The sequence below is a fragment of the Tympanuchus pallidicinctus genome, unplaced genomic scaffold, assembly GCF_026119805.1.
Source record: "Tympanuchus pallidicinctus isolate F22 unplaced genomic scaffold, pur_lepc_1.0 scaffold28, whole genome shotgun sequence".
Lineage (NCBI taxonomy): Eukaryota > Metazoa > Chordata > Aves > Galliformes > Phasianidae > Tympanuchus > Tympanuchus pallidicinctus.
In genome coordinates, this window is record NW_026294745.1 from 6055045 (window position 1) to 6073678 (window position 18634).

At 42.1% G+C, this 18634-nt stretch overlaps 2 protein-coding genes across 2 annotated transcripts in view; both read right to left on the minus strand.

The window, feature by feature from the left end:
* RANBP1 (RAN binding protein 1) overlaps positions 1–18634 on the minus strand; it is a 251354-nt gene that overhangs the window by 15599 nt on the left and 217121 nt on the right. The gene's annotated exons all lie outside the window — the stretch shown is intronic.
* Positions 353–18232, minus strand: DGCR8 (DGCR8 microprocessor complex subunit). Its single transcript, XM_052690962.1, has 14 exons — positions 18092–18232; positions 13658–14667; positions 13053–13215; positions 11672–11814; positions 10689–10971; positions 10060–10257; positions 8821–8922; positions 7690–7788; positions 6341–6423; positions 5976–6076; positions 5407–5513; positions 5072–5199; positions 4554–4667; positions 353–4191 (listed from the first exon to the last, which is right to left on the minus strand). The coding sequence occupies exons 2-14, from the start codon at positions 14378–14380 to the stop codon at positions 4108–4110; spliced, it is 2328 nt and encodes a 775-aa protein (XP_052546922.1). The 5' UTR covers positions 14381–14667; positions 18092–18232; the 3' UTR covers positions 353–4107.

The following is an 18634-nucleotide window of genomic DNA, read 5'->3' on the forward strand; positions in this document are numbered from 1 at the left end:
GTTGCAAGGCTTTCGCTTATTTATCGGTTTAATTGTATCCTATTAGGCTAAATCCAGCTTTTCTCAGCCTGCCTTGGGGAAAATTGGGTGTGTGAATATACAGAGTGGCCTCTGGTTGAGACGCAGCATTAAGTTGTTGTTCTGCATGACGTGGGAGCAGCTGGAAGCTGGGTGGAATGGTGATGCCCCCACCGTGCCAAAGGCTGCGCCCTGCATCAGGGAGCGCTTGCTGCTTAACAGCAGTGACTGAGGAGTCTAGGTTCTATTTCAAAATACCTTGAGGAAGCAAGGAAGCAACGTTCCTTTTCCTGAATATGCTTATATTACCACAATACCGATCACACTGCAGCACTTTATAATATCAAACTTTATTGCTCAAAACTAATTGTCTGAAAAATACACATGTAGTACTCAAAGACCAAACACGGAGGCTTATATGATTGTGCAGAAAAAAGCAAGCAGAGGCTCAGTGAAAATGAGGCTTTATAGTTGTACCAATTCAGCACTGGCATCAAGCAACTGCACCCACTACAATTCATACAGCAACCTTTGTTATCTACTTGGGCATTAAGAACGATTTTCTTTTCCCTCCCCCCTTTCCCTTCTCAGATACACATCAGAATACTGTAACTGAACATTTTATTTGGTTAAGAACAGCATGGCTTCTTGCACTTCGCCTTTCTTCCTGGGGCAAGTTAGGCAGCTACCGCTTCCTGAATTTTACTCCAGAACCAAGGTACAGTCTAGAGAATTATTAAGATAAATCATGCTTTTAAATACTTAGATGTTAAAAATATATTAGTATAAAGCCTAACAGCAGCGCAGGAAAGTGGAAGCTCACATACAATAGTTAAGTTTATGCATAATCGTCTCTCCAAACATCTGAGTACCCAACTACTGGGTCAGTTTTGTTTCTAATAAATATTTAAGAAAAAGCTGAACGACTGGTGTTCAAATAGGTAGCATCTGTCTGGTCACTGCAAGTCACAGTCAGTTCTCCATCAGTACCGTGATGAGCGGAACGCACACTGACCCTTACAGTCCATAAACCACACGCTGTTGAGGAGCACGTAATATGCAGAGCAAAAACTGTAACTCCCAGAGGGAACAGTTCCTAAAAATACACTCCGTTCCTATAAAAATACCCCCATCCTCCTCTGTGTACAGAAGGGATAAAGAACGAACATCAGTGACAAAAGCAGCAGTTGATTTTATGCATTCGTACAATCAAGATCTAAACCTTTACAGCCAGTTACCTAGGAAACACACAAGTTACAATACAAATTTAGGATACATCTCGAGTCACACTGTAATTGTTCATGCAGAAGCTGAAGTTAATGCGATGATTTATCCTCTATCAAGCAGCTCGTGCTTATGTGCAAATGCAAGACTGTTACGCTCCAAACAATAGTAAACATTAAAACACAAGAATTCTTCACAATGACAATTAACAGCAGTTAAGTTGTTTGTTCCAGCAGTTATTGCGCTATTTTCTGGACATCTCTCCAGTTAGAGGCTGCAGCAAGGTCTAATACCATCTTTTTTGTTTTGTTTTTGTTTAGAATGCATAATATACGTTCTAGGCTTTGGTTCACAATGAAATCTGTGGATGTTTTAATTAAGGGCAGCGGTCACCTTGTGATCTGATGGTGGCAGACTGAGGTAATACAGCAATCCTCTTAAAAGGAACAAAATCAAATTTGTACGTGAGGCATCTACGGATATTCTGCAGGTGACCTGCAAAGACACTGACATTCTGATCTCAGAACAACAAAGGATCTGCCAGGGTGATTTGTCTGTTACAGTGCTGTCCACATACAGGTATTCTGCTGAAAACACACAAGCTGAAGTACAGCTACCTACTGCAGTAACACACTGAGGCATAGGAGAATAAGCCCTGTCTGTATGAAAAAAATAAATCAAGAGACAAACAGTAATCCCTGCTTGTCAGCACTGCACCAATAGTACATACCTTCCAAAGAAAGATGGAGATTGGTTAAAGCTACGCTGCTAAAAAAAAATAATAAAAAAAAAAAAGCAGCAGAGGCAGTATTTTGTTTTTGTTTTTTCAGATAGGCCACTTTAAATCCTAGTTTCTGTATGGTCTTCCAACTACCCGTATCCTGTTAGCACAGGTTTACAGCTTGTGGAACAGAAGCTAAACAGAATCATCAACAGTGAGCAAATCTGTATTTGCAGAGCTCTGAGCGTGCACTGGAACAGAGACAGGCGAGGCTCTGCGGTCCTGTTTGACCTCAGGCATCATAAGCCACGTAATGAGAACAACAGCTTCAGTAAAAACTAAAATCCTTGCAATTCCAAAATAACAGGTGTGATATTAAAAGGAGGTCTGACAGTACTGATGCCAATATTGTTCAAATCCACTAGGCACAATGTTCACTATGCTGCAGCATTCTACACACAACACGGTATTAAACAATCCAACAAAGGAAAAAAGCCCCCGAACGACCCAAAACATTCCTCATCGCCCCTCCCCACCCCAAGCCCCAGCCTGCTGTCCAGATAAGTACCAGGAACTGCAGCCATCAGAAAACTGACCCCTTCCACTCTGGCAGGAACGTAAATGAGAGCAGGAGAGCTCTTGGGAAAGTGGTCGAGGCCCTGCCCCCCATTTGCTTCTTTCCTATTCTTAGGAGCAGTCCAAAGAACCCACAGGAATGGTTCTAAAGAAGGCGAACTGCAGTCACCCAGTAAATAACAGCAAAGGAAGAACCCTCACAGCAGTACGTGCGCTGCAGCCACAGCTGTGTCTTCTGTGCTAAACATCACCGAGCCTCAGCAGCACGGAGCACTGCCTGGTCACCAGGGCTGCACTCCATAGCAGTTGCATATTGGTGGTTTTCCTATCCCTCCACACAACTGGTCATGGTCTCACATTCTACTCATTACTGCGTCATATTTTGAATCTACATTCTAGTTTTCATTGCAGAAGTTACGCTCTCTCCTCAAACACTAAAAATGCAATTACAAGTAAAAACAAAGCTTCTTAAAAAAACTAAATTGCTGCAGTTAGTTCAGATTTCTCAGGGTTTTCTTTAGTCTTTCTTTTCTTTGTTGTTTTCAAAACTTTTTGATTTTAAGCTGCAAGTTAAGACTTAATTTGTCAGGTCAGATGTATTCTGACTCCAAACAAATGAGAAACTTCTTTCTTGTTGGGAGAAGGGAGTGGGACGTCTTTAAACACCGCATTGGCAAAATGTTTTCAGACTGTCAACTATCTTCAGTTACAGGTTTGGCTCCAAGCTTTGAAAACAGCCTTTGAAATTCCTGTTTTCACTTTAATCTGATAAGCAGGGCCCCATTTTCCCCTTTCAACTATCAGTAAACTAACATTGGCTCGTTTTCAATTAACATAAAACACAATTTCGAATATCCAGCCTGTTGCTCTTAACACTACCAGGTATACTTGTTCTTTTCAAGTAGTATTAAAAAAAAAAAAAAAGTCTGCATACTGTGATCTTGAATAATTAAGCCTGGCAGGAGACAAAATAAAACAGAAGAAACAGCATTACTGGCCTAATCCTATGGCGTTAGGAACATTGCTCATCATTTTCATGTATTTGCCACCAAAGTGTCTTATCAGTGCATATTATTATGTGCTGAAATGCAACAAGACTTTACACAAAAACAGTTTTAGGCATGTTCATACAAGACACATACATATATTTCTTTTATATATACATATATATGTGTGTGTGTATATATATAGTATCAGCTTTAACCTGTATATAGATATTCTGAATTTCATCCTTAAAACACATCCATTTCAAACAACACGGATGATTTTCAAGGAAAAAGTGCTTGCTTGACCGTGTCCTGTGTGAACATGCCCGTCCTCTGTGCATCTTGCCCAAGCAGAGATCGTTATGATCAAACCTTGACACGTTACGTATCGTATCTCAGAGGTATAAAAAAAAGAAAGAAAAAAAGTAATATTGCCCTGATGATGCAAAAAGAACAATGCATAACTGAAGCAGCTTGGATTTTAAAAGTTATCTCGCATTCTGCAGCAAACAGATTTCAAATCGTCGTTGGAAATCTAGCTCCTCCATTTGTGTTATTGCTCCCTACTTGGAAATCCTCCCTTCAGACATCAACAGTGCACAGCGGCTCGCTGCCCGGCTGGGCCGATTCCACAATCGTCATCTTGGGCTTCTTCCGCGTCTCCTCCTGAGCAACACAAACACAGAACAGCGTGGAACAAAGCCGCCCCGCGGGCACGGAGGATACACAGCACTAAGGGAACACTTGTGCACAGCTGCAGCCAAACTTGTGTCACTCTCTGCAGAAGGTTCGTTTGTTCTAATGTTACACCGTTTAGCAAAGTAAAACTAAGTAATAAATCCATTAAAGATGGAGCGTGAACATCTCTCTAAAAGCAGCCCTACTTAAATTTAAAAAAAAGTAATGAACAGCTCGTTATGAGATACTGCAGGAGACAGCACAAAAGTTACAATTAGTAGGCCTGGCCTGTGGCATTTTTGTTTGTACATCAAAACCAAAATAGAACCAAAACAGGAGCATATACTCACTCTTTCTTGTGCCAGTTTTTTCATTTCTTCCTGTAACTTGTTCAGGATGTGCAGATTTGGCTTGTTCTTTTTGGCATACTGCTGAAGCTCTATCACACTTTTATCAGAGGTCTCCTGTTCAACGAGACCATAAGTAACAACAGATGAGCTGCTTTGATTTAAAAATACACACACTCACATGAGAAATTTTCTCTCTGACAGCTGTTTTCTTAAGACAGATTTACATCAGCTAGTTTTGTATTACATAGGTTAGATAGCTTCTGTCTGGCAGTACGAGATTGACAGGATTGCCAGGGAAAGCATCGCACTGTGGCAGGAGCAAGGTTTGAGGTTCATCAATTCAGAAGAATTGAGACCTGCTCACCAAATGCACACTGCCCTGCTCACGACAGGGAGCAAACAGATGATGCTGAGATAGATGCCACCACAGTTTTTTTCTAATTAAATTAAAAACCAACAACAGAACATAGAAAAATACAGTCACAACATAGATCACAATTAAAGGAAATCATCTTCACCTGTTTGACCATCTTGCTACTCTCTCTACCATACATACGCAAAAGAGAGCCCCAATTTTTCACATGTGGATGCAGTAGCTGTAGGATTTTCTGTGAAGCTAATTGTTTCCCCACTCTTTTATTTTTGCCTGTAAAAAGAACCATGAAAACGTGTCATATCGGTACTTTACACAGTTAAACACCAAGTTGACTTGTGCTATTCAAAGCTGAGACACCAGAAAAGAGTAGAATAGTAATAGAACAAGTTAGGTAACTGAACAAATGCCTGCAAAATGGATAATAGAGAACAGGAAGAAAAGGAAGGTATCAGAGGTCACACTAGGTGCTGTACTTACACCAGCCTCGCACTGTGTGCTTGCCACAAGTCATGACATATTCACTCTTCTGATTTTTACCAGGAATCACTTCAAATTTTATGGATGTGTCACCCATTCCATGGTTTCTTGAGCACAATGAATAAATAAACCAACATCATACGCTAAGTACAATTGCAAATAAACAAAGTAATTACAGTTATCTTTGTCAGTAATTGCTGTGGTCTCAGATACAGCAATAATAAACTTTAAGACATTAGTTAATAGGGAGTTATTGTTTAAATCAGTGACTTGACTTGCATGAGAAGAGAACCCCACAAAAAGGAAAAACAAGTCTATGTCCCACGATTATATCCTAACCTGAGAATTTTCTCCAGAGAAGCAAACCCACAAAATACCAGATCATGAAAGACACAGATAACAGTTCAGTCCAACCAGCTCTCTTACAGGCAGGCAGTGAGAGCACTAAGCTCGGCCAGCCTGCACGTGTCCTTAGGTTACTGAGGGACACGAGGCAGCAGCATCCAAGCAAACCCTGTGCCCTGCCTCAAACGTGTGTACAGAACAGAGTCCTCATGCTGCAGCCTTACCTTTTAAGGCACTCATGGAGAATCTGATATGGAGACAAGAGCCCAGCTTTGCTGGTCAGTTCATATACCCGTGAGTCCTCAATACTGATATGGTTAAAATACTACAAAGGAATTGAAAAGAGGTATAAAAGTTTTTGTGCAAATCAAACTCAAATACTGTTCTAAACGATCGCCTCTCCTGTGTAACATCAAACAAACGTCGTTACTCTGCACCAAAAAGTATTTTTAAGTGCAAAAACATCTTTATCAACATCATTAAAATTGCCACCCAACTCAGAAAATAAGGCTATGGATTTTTCCACACTGAAAACGTATTTAAAAACTGAGACTCCAGTAATCACAGCCATCAGGCAAGAAGCTGGTACCTCAAGTTCTTCACTGTCTTTGGGCTTCTCTTCAGAGGTTTGCTTAACAAAGTCAGGAATAAGGATTTCCAGTGTAGCTCGAGCTGCAGAAAATGATTTGATGTTGTGATTAGCTTTATTTTAAAAGACAACCATAAACAGAAGCAGAATGAAACCCAATTTAAGCAAGCCTCCCACCTCCCCTGGAGATCACCAAACATCCTAAAGAACAACTGAACAGGTAAGACGAGCATCTCACTCATCTGTTGCAACCAGCATATCCACTTGAACATAGGATTGCTTGCCTTAAAAAGCACAAGTTGGTAAGAAACATCCCACAACTATTAAACTGCACTAAAAAACTGTTTTTTGCACAAGCTTATAAAAGGAGAACGAAATACAAATCTCATTCTCACATCAAGCTATGACCCCATAGGACCTAAAATACAAGAAATACACATCATCCCTTCACTGTTACAGCAGAACCTTACAATTGCACCTCTAAGGCACTCACTATTTGCCTCAGTTATCTGCACAAAACACCTTTTTTTCATGCACAAACAATTGTGTGGTGGCTTTTTATATTTCAGCCACATTAACAAATTTCACCAAAGCATGAGGTCCCACACCACGTGTACATGATGCACCTCCAAACGCTGGCACTGTGCTGAACACATCACAGTCTGGAGATGGGAAGAAGTTCTAACATGCGAGACATTTCCCTTTAGTTATTCACTATATACATAGTTCTAACTGTCTGTTTTAATATGACTGATTTTATCTGTAACAGAGATCATTACTTGGAAATCAGTGTAAGTAACAATACAGGTCAGTGCAATATCACCAGAAAGGGAACTAGCTCAACCAGAAGCTTAGAGGTTTTGTTGTTTGCTCTTTTCAGTTTTGTTTTGGTTGTGTTTTGATTGTTGCTCTTTTTAGAGAGAGGTTAAGACTTAAATTGCACTAAAATTCACGAGGTAGGCGTTCATACAGCAGGGGACTGCAGGAGGAGGAGTTGGACCAGAAGACCTCTGAAGGTCCCTTCCAACTTCAAGGATCCTGTGATTCTGAATTACAAAAAAAAGCAGCATGTACACCTGGTGAGATAACTGGAAACAGACGCTCTTACAGCTTATCAGCACAAATCAGAAATTAACTTTGAGTTTCTTCATGGTTTTCTATCCCAGCACATTGCGGAACTTCGGGAAGTCTCTGAAGTCGTACTTTCAATAAGACCACATGGGTGCACGTTTTGTAAATGATTATCAGAGTGATTCCTACTTCCTACTGCAAACATGGTCATCTTCAAAACAGAAATGCAAACAGACAAACAATTCAGCAGTTGGCATTAAGAAAGAAAGAACCGTTACCAGCTTTATTCTTGGCAAGCTTTTTGCTGCTGGCAGTTCCTGCCCCGTAAGTTACTCCATCAATAATCACCGAGGCTCCGAAAGGCTCACTTGGGTTCTCTGAAAACAGAGAGGAGAAAATGAAAGCTTTCCAGGAGTCCCCACGTAGAACAGCCACATACACGAAATATCACTATTCTCAGTGTTTGTTTTCCTCATTCAACTTCAAGCGGGATGGATGCTGCACACTATTCAGAGACTGAATACTCCAGCACACGAAATCCTAATGGTTTCCACTAACAAACACTTCCCACCACATGCACTTCATTCTTCCCAACAAAGAATTTCTCCATTTTAGGAAGTGGTTTAAGATCTGCCAGAATTCAAATGTTAATTCCAAAGGCTTTTTGCATCACTACTACAGTGCAAACTCAATATGCTGATGTTAAAAAATCATTACCTAATGATTACATTACCTAATGCATTTCTAAGACCAGAAACTATAGCAGCACACTGACCTAAGGCACCTGACTTAATTCTTTGGATGCTACCTGCAGGGCATAAAATACCAGTAACAGTATCACACTCCTATCATTTTCCAGAGAATGAAGAAATGCCAGCCAACCGAGTGCCTTAATGCTATAAATTCTGTTGCTATAAAGCAAAACCCACAAGGAACACGCACTACGTAAACCAGAGCAGAACAATCCCACAAAAATACTGCAGCTTTAAGAGAGTACAAACATCTCTGCAGAAACCTCTCATTCTTAAATGCCTCCTAATCAAGTGCCTACAACTAAATTCCATCGTTTGTCTTCAATCAGATTTTCAGGACATTACTCACACAAAAATTAAGCAAATATTAGTTGTTCACAACCAGTATATTTCCATGATGTACCCTTTTAAATACAATTAAGTTACTTCCATGCATTTTCACTTAGTATTGGTTTTTGCTTGGAAAAAAAATACACCTGTTATTTTAAACAGGTCCTTGTTTGAGATGCGTGGAAAACATTTCCTAGCTAGAATGTGGCTCACAGCAGACTCTCCAGACATCCTCTAGGAAAAACGTCCATTGTTTGGTTTTATTTCACTATGAGAGAAGCTCTTCACAACAGCACTGTGCTCAGTTTGAAACCATGACAGACTTACCACATTCAAAGAAATTGTAAACAGGGCGAACCTTTAGGACTCGTTGCATATATTCATGCAGTATGCAAACTTCAGATTTCCCATTGGGATTAATGACAAATTCTACAAAAAAAGAGAGGGAAAGGAAAACGACAGCTAGTTTTGGTCTTAAGGAAAAAACTGCTATGAGAAACAAAGCATTAAATGGCAAACTGCAAGGGAGAATTGCTGCTCAAATTATATGCAAGGTGTTTTAAGACTACCTGCAACAAATAACGCACATCACGTTCCACTCATCTCATTTATGTGTTTCAAGAATAGAAGCAAGAGCTCCCACCTTTTAGCTCATCATTAATTTCAACTGGCAAACACTTCAGTTTTACACCTGATCCCTCACTCGACACTTCAGAAAAATAACTCCACTAGATCATCTTCTAGGTACTTCTGCAGCAGCCTGTTACAGCTCCTCCTAACCAGCTTATGTCCAACTCTCACTAACAGGCATAGAAAGAAGCCGGTTTTATAATGCAAGGGTAAACTATAAAGTATGGACGGAATAGTTAAAAAAATATGCTTTGAAACAAAGCAAAAACCCACAGAAGCAATTCACAAACAACCACAGTTTGAAATTCTCCTGCTCCGCTCAGATAGGAGGAAATGGTCAATTTATCAGTTTTAATTCTGCGAAGAAAAAGCGCCCACAGACATGACAGCCAACAAAACAAGAATAAAAACCACCAGTATGGGCCTTTTGAGTGCTGGACTGCAGTTAAACACAGCCACACAGCCAACACAGGTGAGAGAAGATTCCCCCAGCTTCTCATCAGACAAAAATCTACTCCTTAGCAAAGGATACGTAACCGCACAGAGTTCTTTCCTGTTTCCATGTAAGTGGTTTAAAACTGTATTTTAACTTACAGGTTTTAATCTGGATCAATCTGGCATTTGTAACCAGTCCCTAATTTGGGACAGGTATGAACTGGTGTAAAACTAAGAAGGCAGGAGCAACCAGAGATGGGCTGGAGGGTTTTCCATAAACACCAACAGTAACAAGTGGGCGATGGTGGATCCAGCTACCAGGACTAAAGCCCTAAACAAAAGTTCTTGTTAGACAGCATTTTTCCCTTTACTGTATTGTATGGTGAGTTCAGGAACATACAATTCTGCAACAAGGAACAAGCGGATTCTTTTTCTTTTTTCCCCCTAAAGAAGCTTGGAACTTCCACACCAGACATTTAATCTCTCAGTACATGAACTAACCTTTCTTTGTAGGTGCATCTTGCACAGACAAGGTGATGAGTTTCTGATTGGCAGGCAGAATAGGCCGCTCAGATTCTGCCTGCTTCCGCTTCATCTCACGATTGAATTGCCGTCTCTCAGCCCAGGTTCTGAATTTTTTTACAGTAACTTGTTCAAAGTCAAAACGCTTCTCAAGGTAGCGTCTAAAATCTTCCAGATCTAAGAAGCAAGCAGGTTACTACAGCTGACTATATGCAAAAAAACCACCAATGCACAAAGATGCACAAAAAATACATAGCAGTGACAACAGAGATTGATAGAACCGAGTCTCAGATTGATACACAACTTTAGTGGATGAAAAACCCCCAATCTTCCACATTTTTGTGTGTAAAGTTTGCATATCATCTCTCAGATGTGCAGCAGAATTCCTAGTGTATGTTTCCCTTCCTGTTACAATCAAAATTCCTTTTTAAAACTGGTCCTATTTTTTTCAGATCTCTGCCCAAGAAAAAACAGCGCAGAAAGACAACTTACCAGATGATCTCAGGCAGGGTTTGACTCAACTGCCACGCCAGGAATAACAGAAAAACGTGCCAAATACCATTAACCCAACGCCAGCCAAGAAAGAGAGTCCCAGTTCCCATACCTACCTACAGATTCATCTTTACATACTTCAACTTTGGCCTTAACTTGTCCTAAGGCTCCTTGTGCTGCATCTCCCCCTGAGGTGTCTTTTTCATCTAAAGGCCCAGAATCAGCAGCAGTGGAATCTGGTTCTTCTGTTTGGCAGTCCAGTTCTGAAGACTTATCTAAGTGCTTTATGGGTGATACTTCCCCATTTGGGGTTATGTCATTATTTTGTTCCCTTTCCTCATTTTCCTTCATTTTTTTATAATGCAAGCAGGGAATGCTACTAAGGGGAGGATCATGTTTCTGCAAATATAAAATAATACAGTTTCAGTACGTCGAGGTAACCAAAAGCAAATCCAAAACTCACCAGATGTAGTCAAGATGGAAGCTAGAGTTATTCAGTCTAATCTCAGGTTGCTCTTTGGTTAGCAATCTGATCCCATTCAAACCTTCGCACGTTCATTAGTATGGCATCCTGGCACTACGTTAATACTGACAGTAACCTTCACAAGGTGTTTCCCATTTTAAGTCCAAACTACATTCTGGCTGATTTCAAGCAAACATTACATGCTTTCATAAAATCCCTTGAGCCTTCTTGGGGTTTAAATCCACAATATCAAACTCAGTCTCTACCTATTCCTTTGGTTTATGAATGTCACAGATCTATTTCTGTAAGTGGACCATGAAACACATCTCAGACTAGTTTATGGCTACAGATAAACAATCTGAATGTATTTCATGGTGGAATAAAGTTAATGTTTTGCAGTCATATTCTAGAAAAAGAAGGCACAAAACAAGACCACCTCTTTTGCTTTAACTGACCAAACTCATTATCAACAACTGAAAAACAAAGCATAAGAAAAGTTGCATCATACTTCAGAAATAGAGTAGTTTATTTCTCAAGTACTGTAACAGTCCTGCTCAAGAAGAAAAAATATTCAACCGTTTAAAGGAATAAATCTTATTTTTAAATATCAGTACAGAAATAATTGACAGTATTTACCCTTATGCTTCCTGTTCCCAAGAAATAAGGTCTAGACCAGGTAACAACTCTAGATTCCCTGTGCAGATATACAGGAATGCCTGAGTTATGGAATGTCATGATCCATCCATCTGGTAACGGCTCCGTAGGAGGGCGGCCACGACCTTTAAAGCAAAGAACAGCTTTAGACCTGGAGTAGTTCATTGTTCAATAGACTCTGAATTGTGGCCTGCTCCCAAACTGCGAATCACCAAGCACTGTTTGTATCCAGTCTTCTGCAGTGTTGTCTTCTACCTTTCTCAGGCACTCAAACAAGGGATAGGTGGCCACTGATCCCTTGGTTTGTGCAACTGGGTAAGATTTCTTGTGATTTCAGTCTCTCACTGCTCTATTTCCATGCAGCTTTTTCTCTGATTGAAAGTCTATCAGACTTAAGGAAGCAGTTTGAAATAAAACCTTTCGTTATATTTTTCAATAGGAGTACAATACAAACCAAAATCAAGTCTACAAGGCCTTCTACTTAAATATCTTAGCCATGAAAAATGCTGCTGCTTCCACAAGACATGAGTGAAATTACTCATGTAGTAAGCCAGTATTGGGACATACACAGCACAAAGGAATAACACTGCAGTAAAACGCTTGCACTCACATTCAAGACAATATATGGTTTTACTTATTTCTACTTTAGACACTGGAGAACAGTGTCACTGCTTTCTACATCAGAAATGAACAAAACAGACTCCCTTTAGCTGTGACACCTGTGCTGATGTAAAGCTTCGGAGGGAAGAAGTGCTTGGTTTCTTACTTCAGAGCACAGCGTTCGACAGCTTTGCTCTTCTAGAACAGGTTTAAGGCTTGATTCTGATACAAACTGCTTGCAGTTATGTTCTTGTGGACTGGGTGGCATTCTCAACTCTTTATTTCTACTTGCTGGTAACACACTATGAACACCTTGATAAATGCAAGTCATGGGCTTTAGCAATAGCTTGCCTGGTATTGCAAGCATTAAGACTGCACTTGTACATTTCAACAAAAGAAGTGAGTTAATGGCAGTAGGAAGAATTCTACAACCAGCCTTCAACTCCTTCACAGTATCAGAAAAGCCAGATCCTTGTTCACTTACCTACTACTGAGGTGAAAGTCTTTCTCATTTTCCACATATCCATGCACCAAAACACATTTTCATCACAAACAACAGATGAAGACAACAAGCACGCCCAAACATCGCCTTTCATGTTCAGCAGTATGAAAAAAATCATCTGGTACGAAGAAGCCTCCAAACAAGACTGCACCACACTCACTACTTACCAAAATTGCTACCGAACTCAGATTTCCACAGATTTCCATTCAATACACCAACGTCACACAAAGCTTTATAAATATTAAACAAACGTTGACTTACTTTTAAGAACAGTTTTAATTTTGGTCATCATTGGCTGCACACTTGTTTCTCCATCAGACTGGTGATCACTTTCAGCCCCATACTTCTCATTTTCTACTCTCCTCGTTTTGGGTGCACGAAGACCCTCTTCCAGCAGAGCATCCACATCATTATCAAAGTCATCCTGAAAGAGATGTCATCAGACACCGCCCTCCTGAGGTCTGCTAACTTCCCTTTCCCCTCGGAAAGAAAAAGCATACATTGTCCCTAAGTACTTCCACATAGAGAAGAACTAGAAATGTCCAATGATCCCAGTAAAATGACTGAAAAACAAGAAAGTTTTCATAAGTGAGTGTTTGCATTTTTTACGATGAAGCAAGCTTTAGTGTGTAAGAAGCCTTTTTCATGTTATTTTTAAACTAAGCTATAGAAGATACCACACAACTCCAAAGATCCACCAAGAGAATTGTGAAAGCTTTCAGCCAAAATCCACCTTTAAAAATTCTGTATTTTTAACTCCAGCACTGCATGTTTCTAGGAGAGGCTGTCTTTAACAAACACCTTTGTGAGCTTTTTCCAACTACTTGGAATCCTCTAGCCCACCAAGAATCTCAGTATCTACTTACCTCATATGAGTAATTCATGGTTTCTTCATCCACTTTGTCCCTTTGAACGATTGCTTTAGATGTGAACCCTCCTCCTTCTTCATCTATTTCCATCAAGTTGTCGGTAAAGTCTTCAAGCTCATCCAGAACTGCATATTCCACTCTCTTTTCCTGATCAACATCATTCTCATCATCCTTCTTGTCATCGTTTTCACCCCCTATACCTACAGCTTTACCATTACTACCACCGAAAGGACAAACATGCAAATCCCCATTGACATTATTAATACCAAAATCTGTATCTGCCTTATAATCCTGCTCAATTCCAGTGTACAGAACTTTCCTATCTTTGCTTTTGCAGCTTTCTGTGAAGCTAACGCTGATCTTTACATCTTTCAGTAACTTAAGATCTGGGGTGAACTTTCGAACTGAAGGTGCGTGACGAGCAGTTCTCGGGCTTTGGTCACTACTGTTAGGGTCTATTATAAGACGACTTTTGTAGCAGGCAGATCCCTTTGTGAGAAGCTGTGTTCTGCAGATACTGTGCGTGTCCCCAGCAGGGGTATCTGACTGTCCATCACCACCAGAGCCAACGTCCATTACCTCTGCGTCACTGGACGTTTGCAGGGGAGGTGGTGGAGGCTGTTCGTTAGGCGGCAGAGGTGGGGGACAAGTGTGATTCTCCACATTCATGTCTCTTGCAGGTTCTTTAGGGAGGGGTGGCACATTTTCGTATTTCTCCATCTTTTAAACTGTAAAACTACTGTTTTAAAAAAACACAATGCCTTCGATAAATGTTTAGATCTATATTGCTAACGTGCGTAAGTCCATCAGGGTTGGGTTATCATGTCCTATTCAATATGCAACACTGATGATTCAGTTAAGCTGACTACATTGTTCTTTTCATTAATGTAGACAGCTTTCAGAATCACTGTCTCAATTATTGGAAATCACAATGCATTCAGCTTAAATAGCTGAGGACTAAGACTGCATCTTCACTGGACAAGCAGGTCTCCTTTTCTTCTTTCAATCTACAAGAAAAAAAAACACATGTCACAGAAGAAAAATGGAAAGCGGTATCCCAGGCAAAAAGAAAAATAAGTCATTCCTTCCTGTAAAACGTTCCAAGTAGAAAAAAGAATTACATTTTGCAGCAAAAACAAACAAACAAACAAAAAAACCCACAAAAAACAAAATCCAACCAAACACAGATTATCTCAGTACTGTTCTGAATGAGGCTGAGATCAGGCTGTTACAACTTCTTGGTCTGTAAGTTGAGGTGCAAGAACTTGCTAACGCAGTTTACCTGCTTAATTAATTAACTATCCTGCTTGTTTAGCTACCAGGATATTAAGTGTAGGTATTTAGGGGCCCTCTTCCATTGCTTAAAATAACCTGGCATTCGAGCAATACTTACCCACACAGCAGACATGCAATACTGGCATGCTTTCAACATCTATGGTTCTTGGAAATGCGTGTCCTTTTGAAACTTACAGATATGTCTACGTTGCACTGAAGTGTTAACAGGAAACCTAACTTGCTAAAAACTCAGTGCAAATGTGGAAACACAAGGAAATAATCTTTACCTACCTAGCTAGCTCTGGCAGTCCTCTGATACTACCCCTGTGCTCTCTGCAGAAAAGGTGTCTTGTTATTACATTCAAGCACTATTAACAAGGAAACGCTTACTGTCTTTTCCTTCTTGCTGGCCCTGAAGTAATGAGTAGCATTACCAAATCACTGCCAGCCCGTACACATACTGCAGCCAAAGGAAGCACCAAACCAAGGCTGGTTTAAACTTGCTTTTGTATTCCTGGCCACAAACCTGCCCCATCCCCAGGATAATGTAACAGAGTCCAGCAAATCTACTGTTACAGAGGGCTACAATAGAATTTGCTACAAAAGAAAGCCCCTCCAAAACAGGAAGAGGCAGAAGAGAAGTCCAATTCCCATCTGCTCTGCTGCAAACTGATATTTACAATGTGCCCTTTATGTTAGAGGCTGGAGGAAAAAAAAAAAAAAGAAAAAAAAAGATTTTGATGAAAGAGAGAAAGGAGCAATACAAAATAGGACGTATGAGTCTATAGGTTAAAAACAGCCACGTGGAGCTTAGACAAGACAACCAAAAAGCCATGAAAACAGACTTAGCATATTAGGTTACAGGGCACTAGAAACAACACAAGCTAGCCCACCTATGGCCATGCTTAACCAACGTGCCCTAAAAGACTTTTTATTCACCAAGACTCCATAGAAATACACCAACAGATCCCACATGGCCCTCTTAAAGATATTAGGAGCGTTATGGAGAGCTGCAACAGGCAGTGCAGAACAGCGAACAAACTCTGGGTGAACTGCAGAAAATAAGAATTTTAAATGATGTTTTGCAGATCACCAACAAATGGAAACATTGCATTTTTCACTTAAGCTTACTCTTGTTCTACTGGATCATCTGAAAAGGTTTCACTGTAAAAGTAACCCCCAAGAGATGGATACGTGGTGGAAATTATGTAGCAAACTGTAAAGCAGAGCTGGAGAACTTCCTCTTGGCTTGGTTGTGTTACAGATGTTATTTGGAGACAGAAAGAAAAACAAAACAAAGCCAAATAATGCCCTTCTTCTCAATCAGCACAGCAAGATCATGAAAGAAACACAGAGGAAACAGCACCTCTTTTCTAAGAGAAAACTAGAATGTTAGAATGTGTAACCAGCAAACTCCCACAACAGCACATATGGAGACTCACAAACAAGTTCAACAAAGAACACGTGGATACCTGCAGCTGCTCCTGGGAACAAGGAACAGCATATCACAGATTCTATCTTCCAAAAATCGTTTGATAAAGAAATTGGTTTCATCATCAGAAACTGCTTCCTTCATATCTTGTAGACGCCCCAAAAGGTAGAGTGGCTGCTTATTTGCTTCTGAAACACACAGCCTCCCTCCTCACAAGGCAACAACCACTTGAAAACCTACTATCTTGGTCAACCTCAGACCCTTTCTATTATCTACACCTGTATCTTTCTGATACGTACAGTAAAATGACATTGAATCATTAATTATGAACTGCCAAAAGAAAACAAAACCAGGGAAGTGGATTATTTTCATTAAATCTGCATAGGAAATCTCTGCAGAAGGATATTCAGTGGACTACTACTACATACATACTTCCTTCCACACTGCCAACTTTAGCACAGAAATATTCTGAAAAAAAAAAACAACCAAAACCACCAGCCATTTTGCACGAGTCATCAAAGCAGTGCAAGAAAAGTCACTCAGGGGCCCAACAGTTACTGCCAGTACAAAATCCAGATAAGAATGAAGAACCTCTGTAGCGCCATCCCATTTCAGAGCTAGCAGAATTACATAAATTGGGAAAAGTGCCATCAGAAAACAACAGAACGAGTGTACTTTGAGAGCTTGCCCAGTTTTCAGGCAGAGTTTAGATGGCTGCAATTAATGGTGCAACATGGAAGGTAAGTTCATTTGTTCTTAAATCTGCAATTTAGGGCCTCAGAAGGAAGAAAAAAATATTCTTCAACCGCATTCCCAGAGGCTTCCTACTTGTAAAGGAAAACAGCACAATTAGGAACTAATTTCTCTTCTCGCCCTCTTAAAAATAGCATCCTGGCAACAATCAGGAGACACCGCTCAGAAGAAGAAGGGTACTAACCTTTCAGCCGCAATTAGAAACGGGAACAGTTATGTTTAATCATCTAAACAGAAGGAAGAAGAGCCCCGCTCATAAAGGAAAAGTCAAAGACCAGACTGCGCCGCCCGCACGGCACGGAGGGCACTGAAGGGACGAGATGCGCTCAGCCTGCTTTAGGAGGGATAATGAGGGGCCCATCCCAATCAGCTGAACGCTGCAGAAACGAACGCGAAGCTTAAAGAAAAACGAGGTGCAAAACGGAAAGGCTGCTTTCTCAGGAGGGAAGAAGAAAGTTTAGAAGTTTTCGAGCCTAAACCTTCCAGAGACCGAATGAGGAAATTCAGAGAAAGCCCTCACGGCGCTTCGCCGCGGAGAGCACGAGCGGCGGGAACGCGCGGAGCCGCGCGGTGCAGCTCGGCAGGCCGCACCGCCCTATCCTCGCCGCCTCACAGCCCCCCGGGGCGGCCGGACGCGCAGCACGTGCTGCAAAGGGCCGTGCGGCCCGGGAGCGGCAGCGCTCAGCGCTCGAGGCCGCAGCCGAGGCCCCTCCGGCCCCAACGAGAACGCGGCGCTCCCGTCCCTCCTGCTGTTCTGAGCGCCGCCCGCAGCGAAGCGAGCGGAGGGAGGAGGGGGGAGAAGGCAACAAACACCAACGCGCGGCTGCGGGGCGCCTGACAGCGGTGCCCGCCCGAACGGACGGCGGGCCGGGGCCGCCCCGCGGCCTGCGGGGACCGAACTGTTACAGCCCTCCAGGCGGCTGGGCCCGCTCTCGCACGGCCTCCCTCTGCCCCACGAGGCCGGCACCCACCTGGGCCATCCCCGGCGCCCCGGTTTCTCCTCCGCGAGGAGGTGGTGGGAGGGCGAGCTCGGCCGCCTCATGAAAGCCGCCCCCTGCTCCGAGCCACTATCGCCTCGGCCGCCATCTTTAAATTCCTGCTCCGAGCGGCTCCGCGAGGGCGGGACTCTCCCCTCCGCTAGCCAATGGCGTCTCCCGTCTCATGCGTCTCGAATTTGAAATCTTGGTTACCATTGACAGATTCTCGAGCACGTTAAATAGTTCGACCAATAACGACGCAAGAAGCGCACGCCCTTACGAAGCCCGACCAATGAAAGGGGGCAGGAGGCGGGACCGAGGCGGCGGGAGGGCGCGGCCGGCCGTGACGGGAGAGGGGCCCGGCCTGGTTCCTTTGTCCGCAGCCGCGCGGCCGTCAGTGCTTCGTGCGACCGGGGCGGGAAGCGGCGCAGGCTCTGCCGAGCTGCGCTGAGGGGCTCCGGGGCGGGCTGTGGAAGGCCGTGCTGCAGGGGGCCGGAGCCTCCTGCTCCGTTCGGACAATCCCCACAGCACGGGACG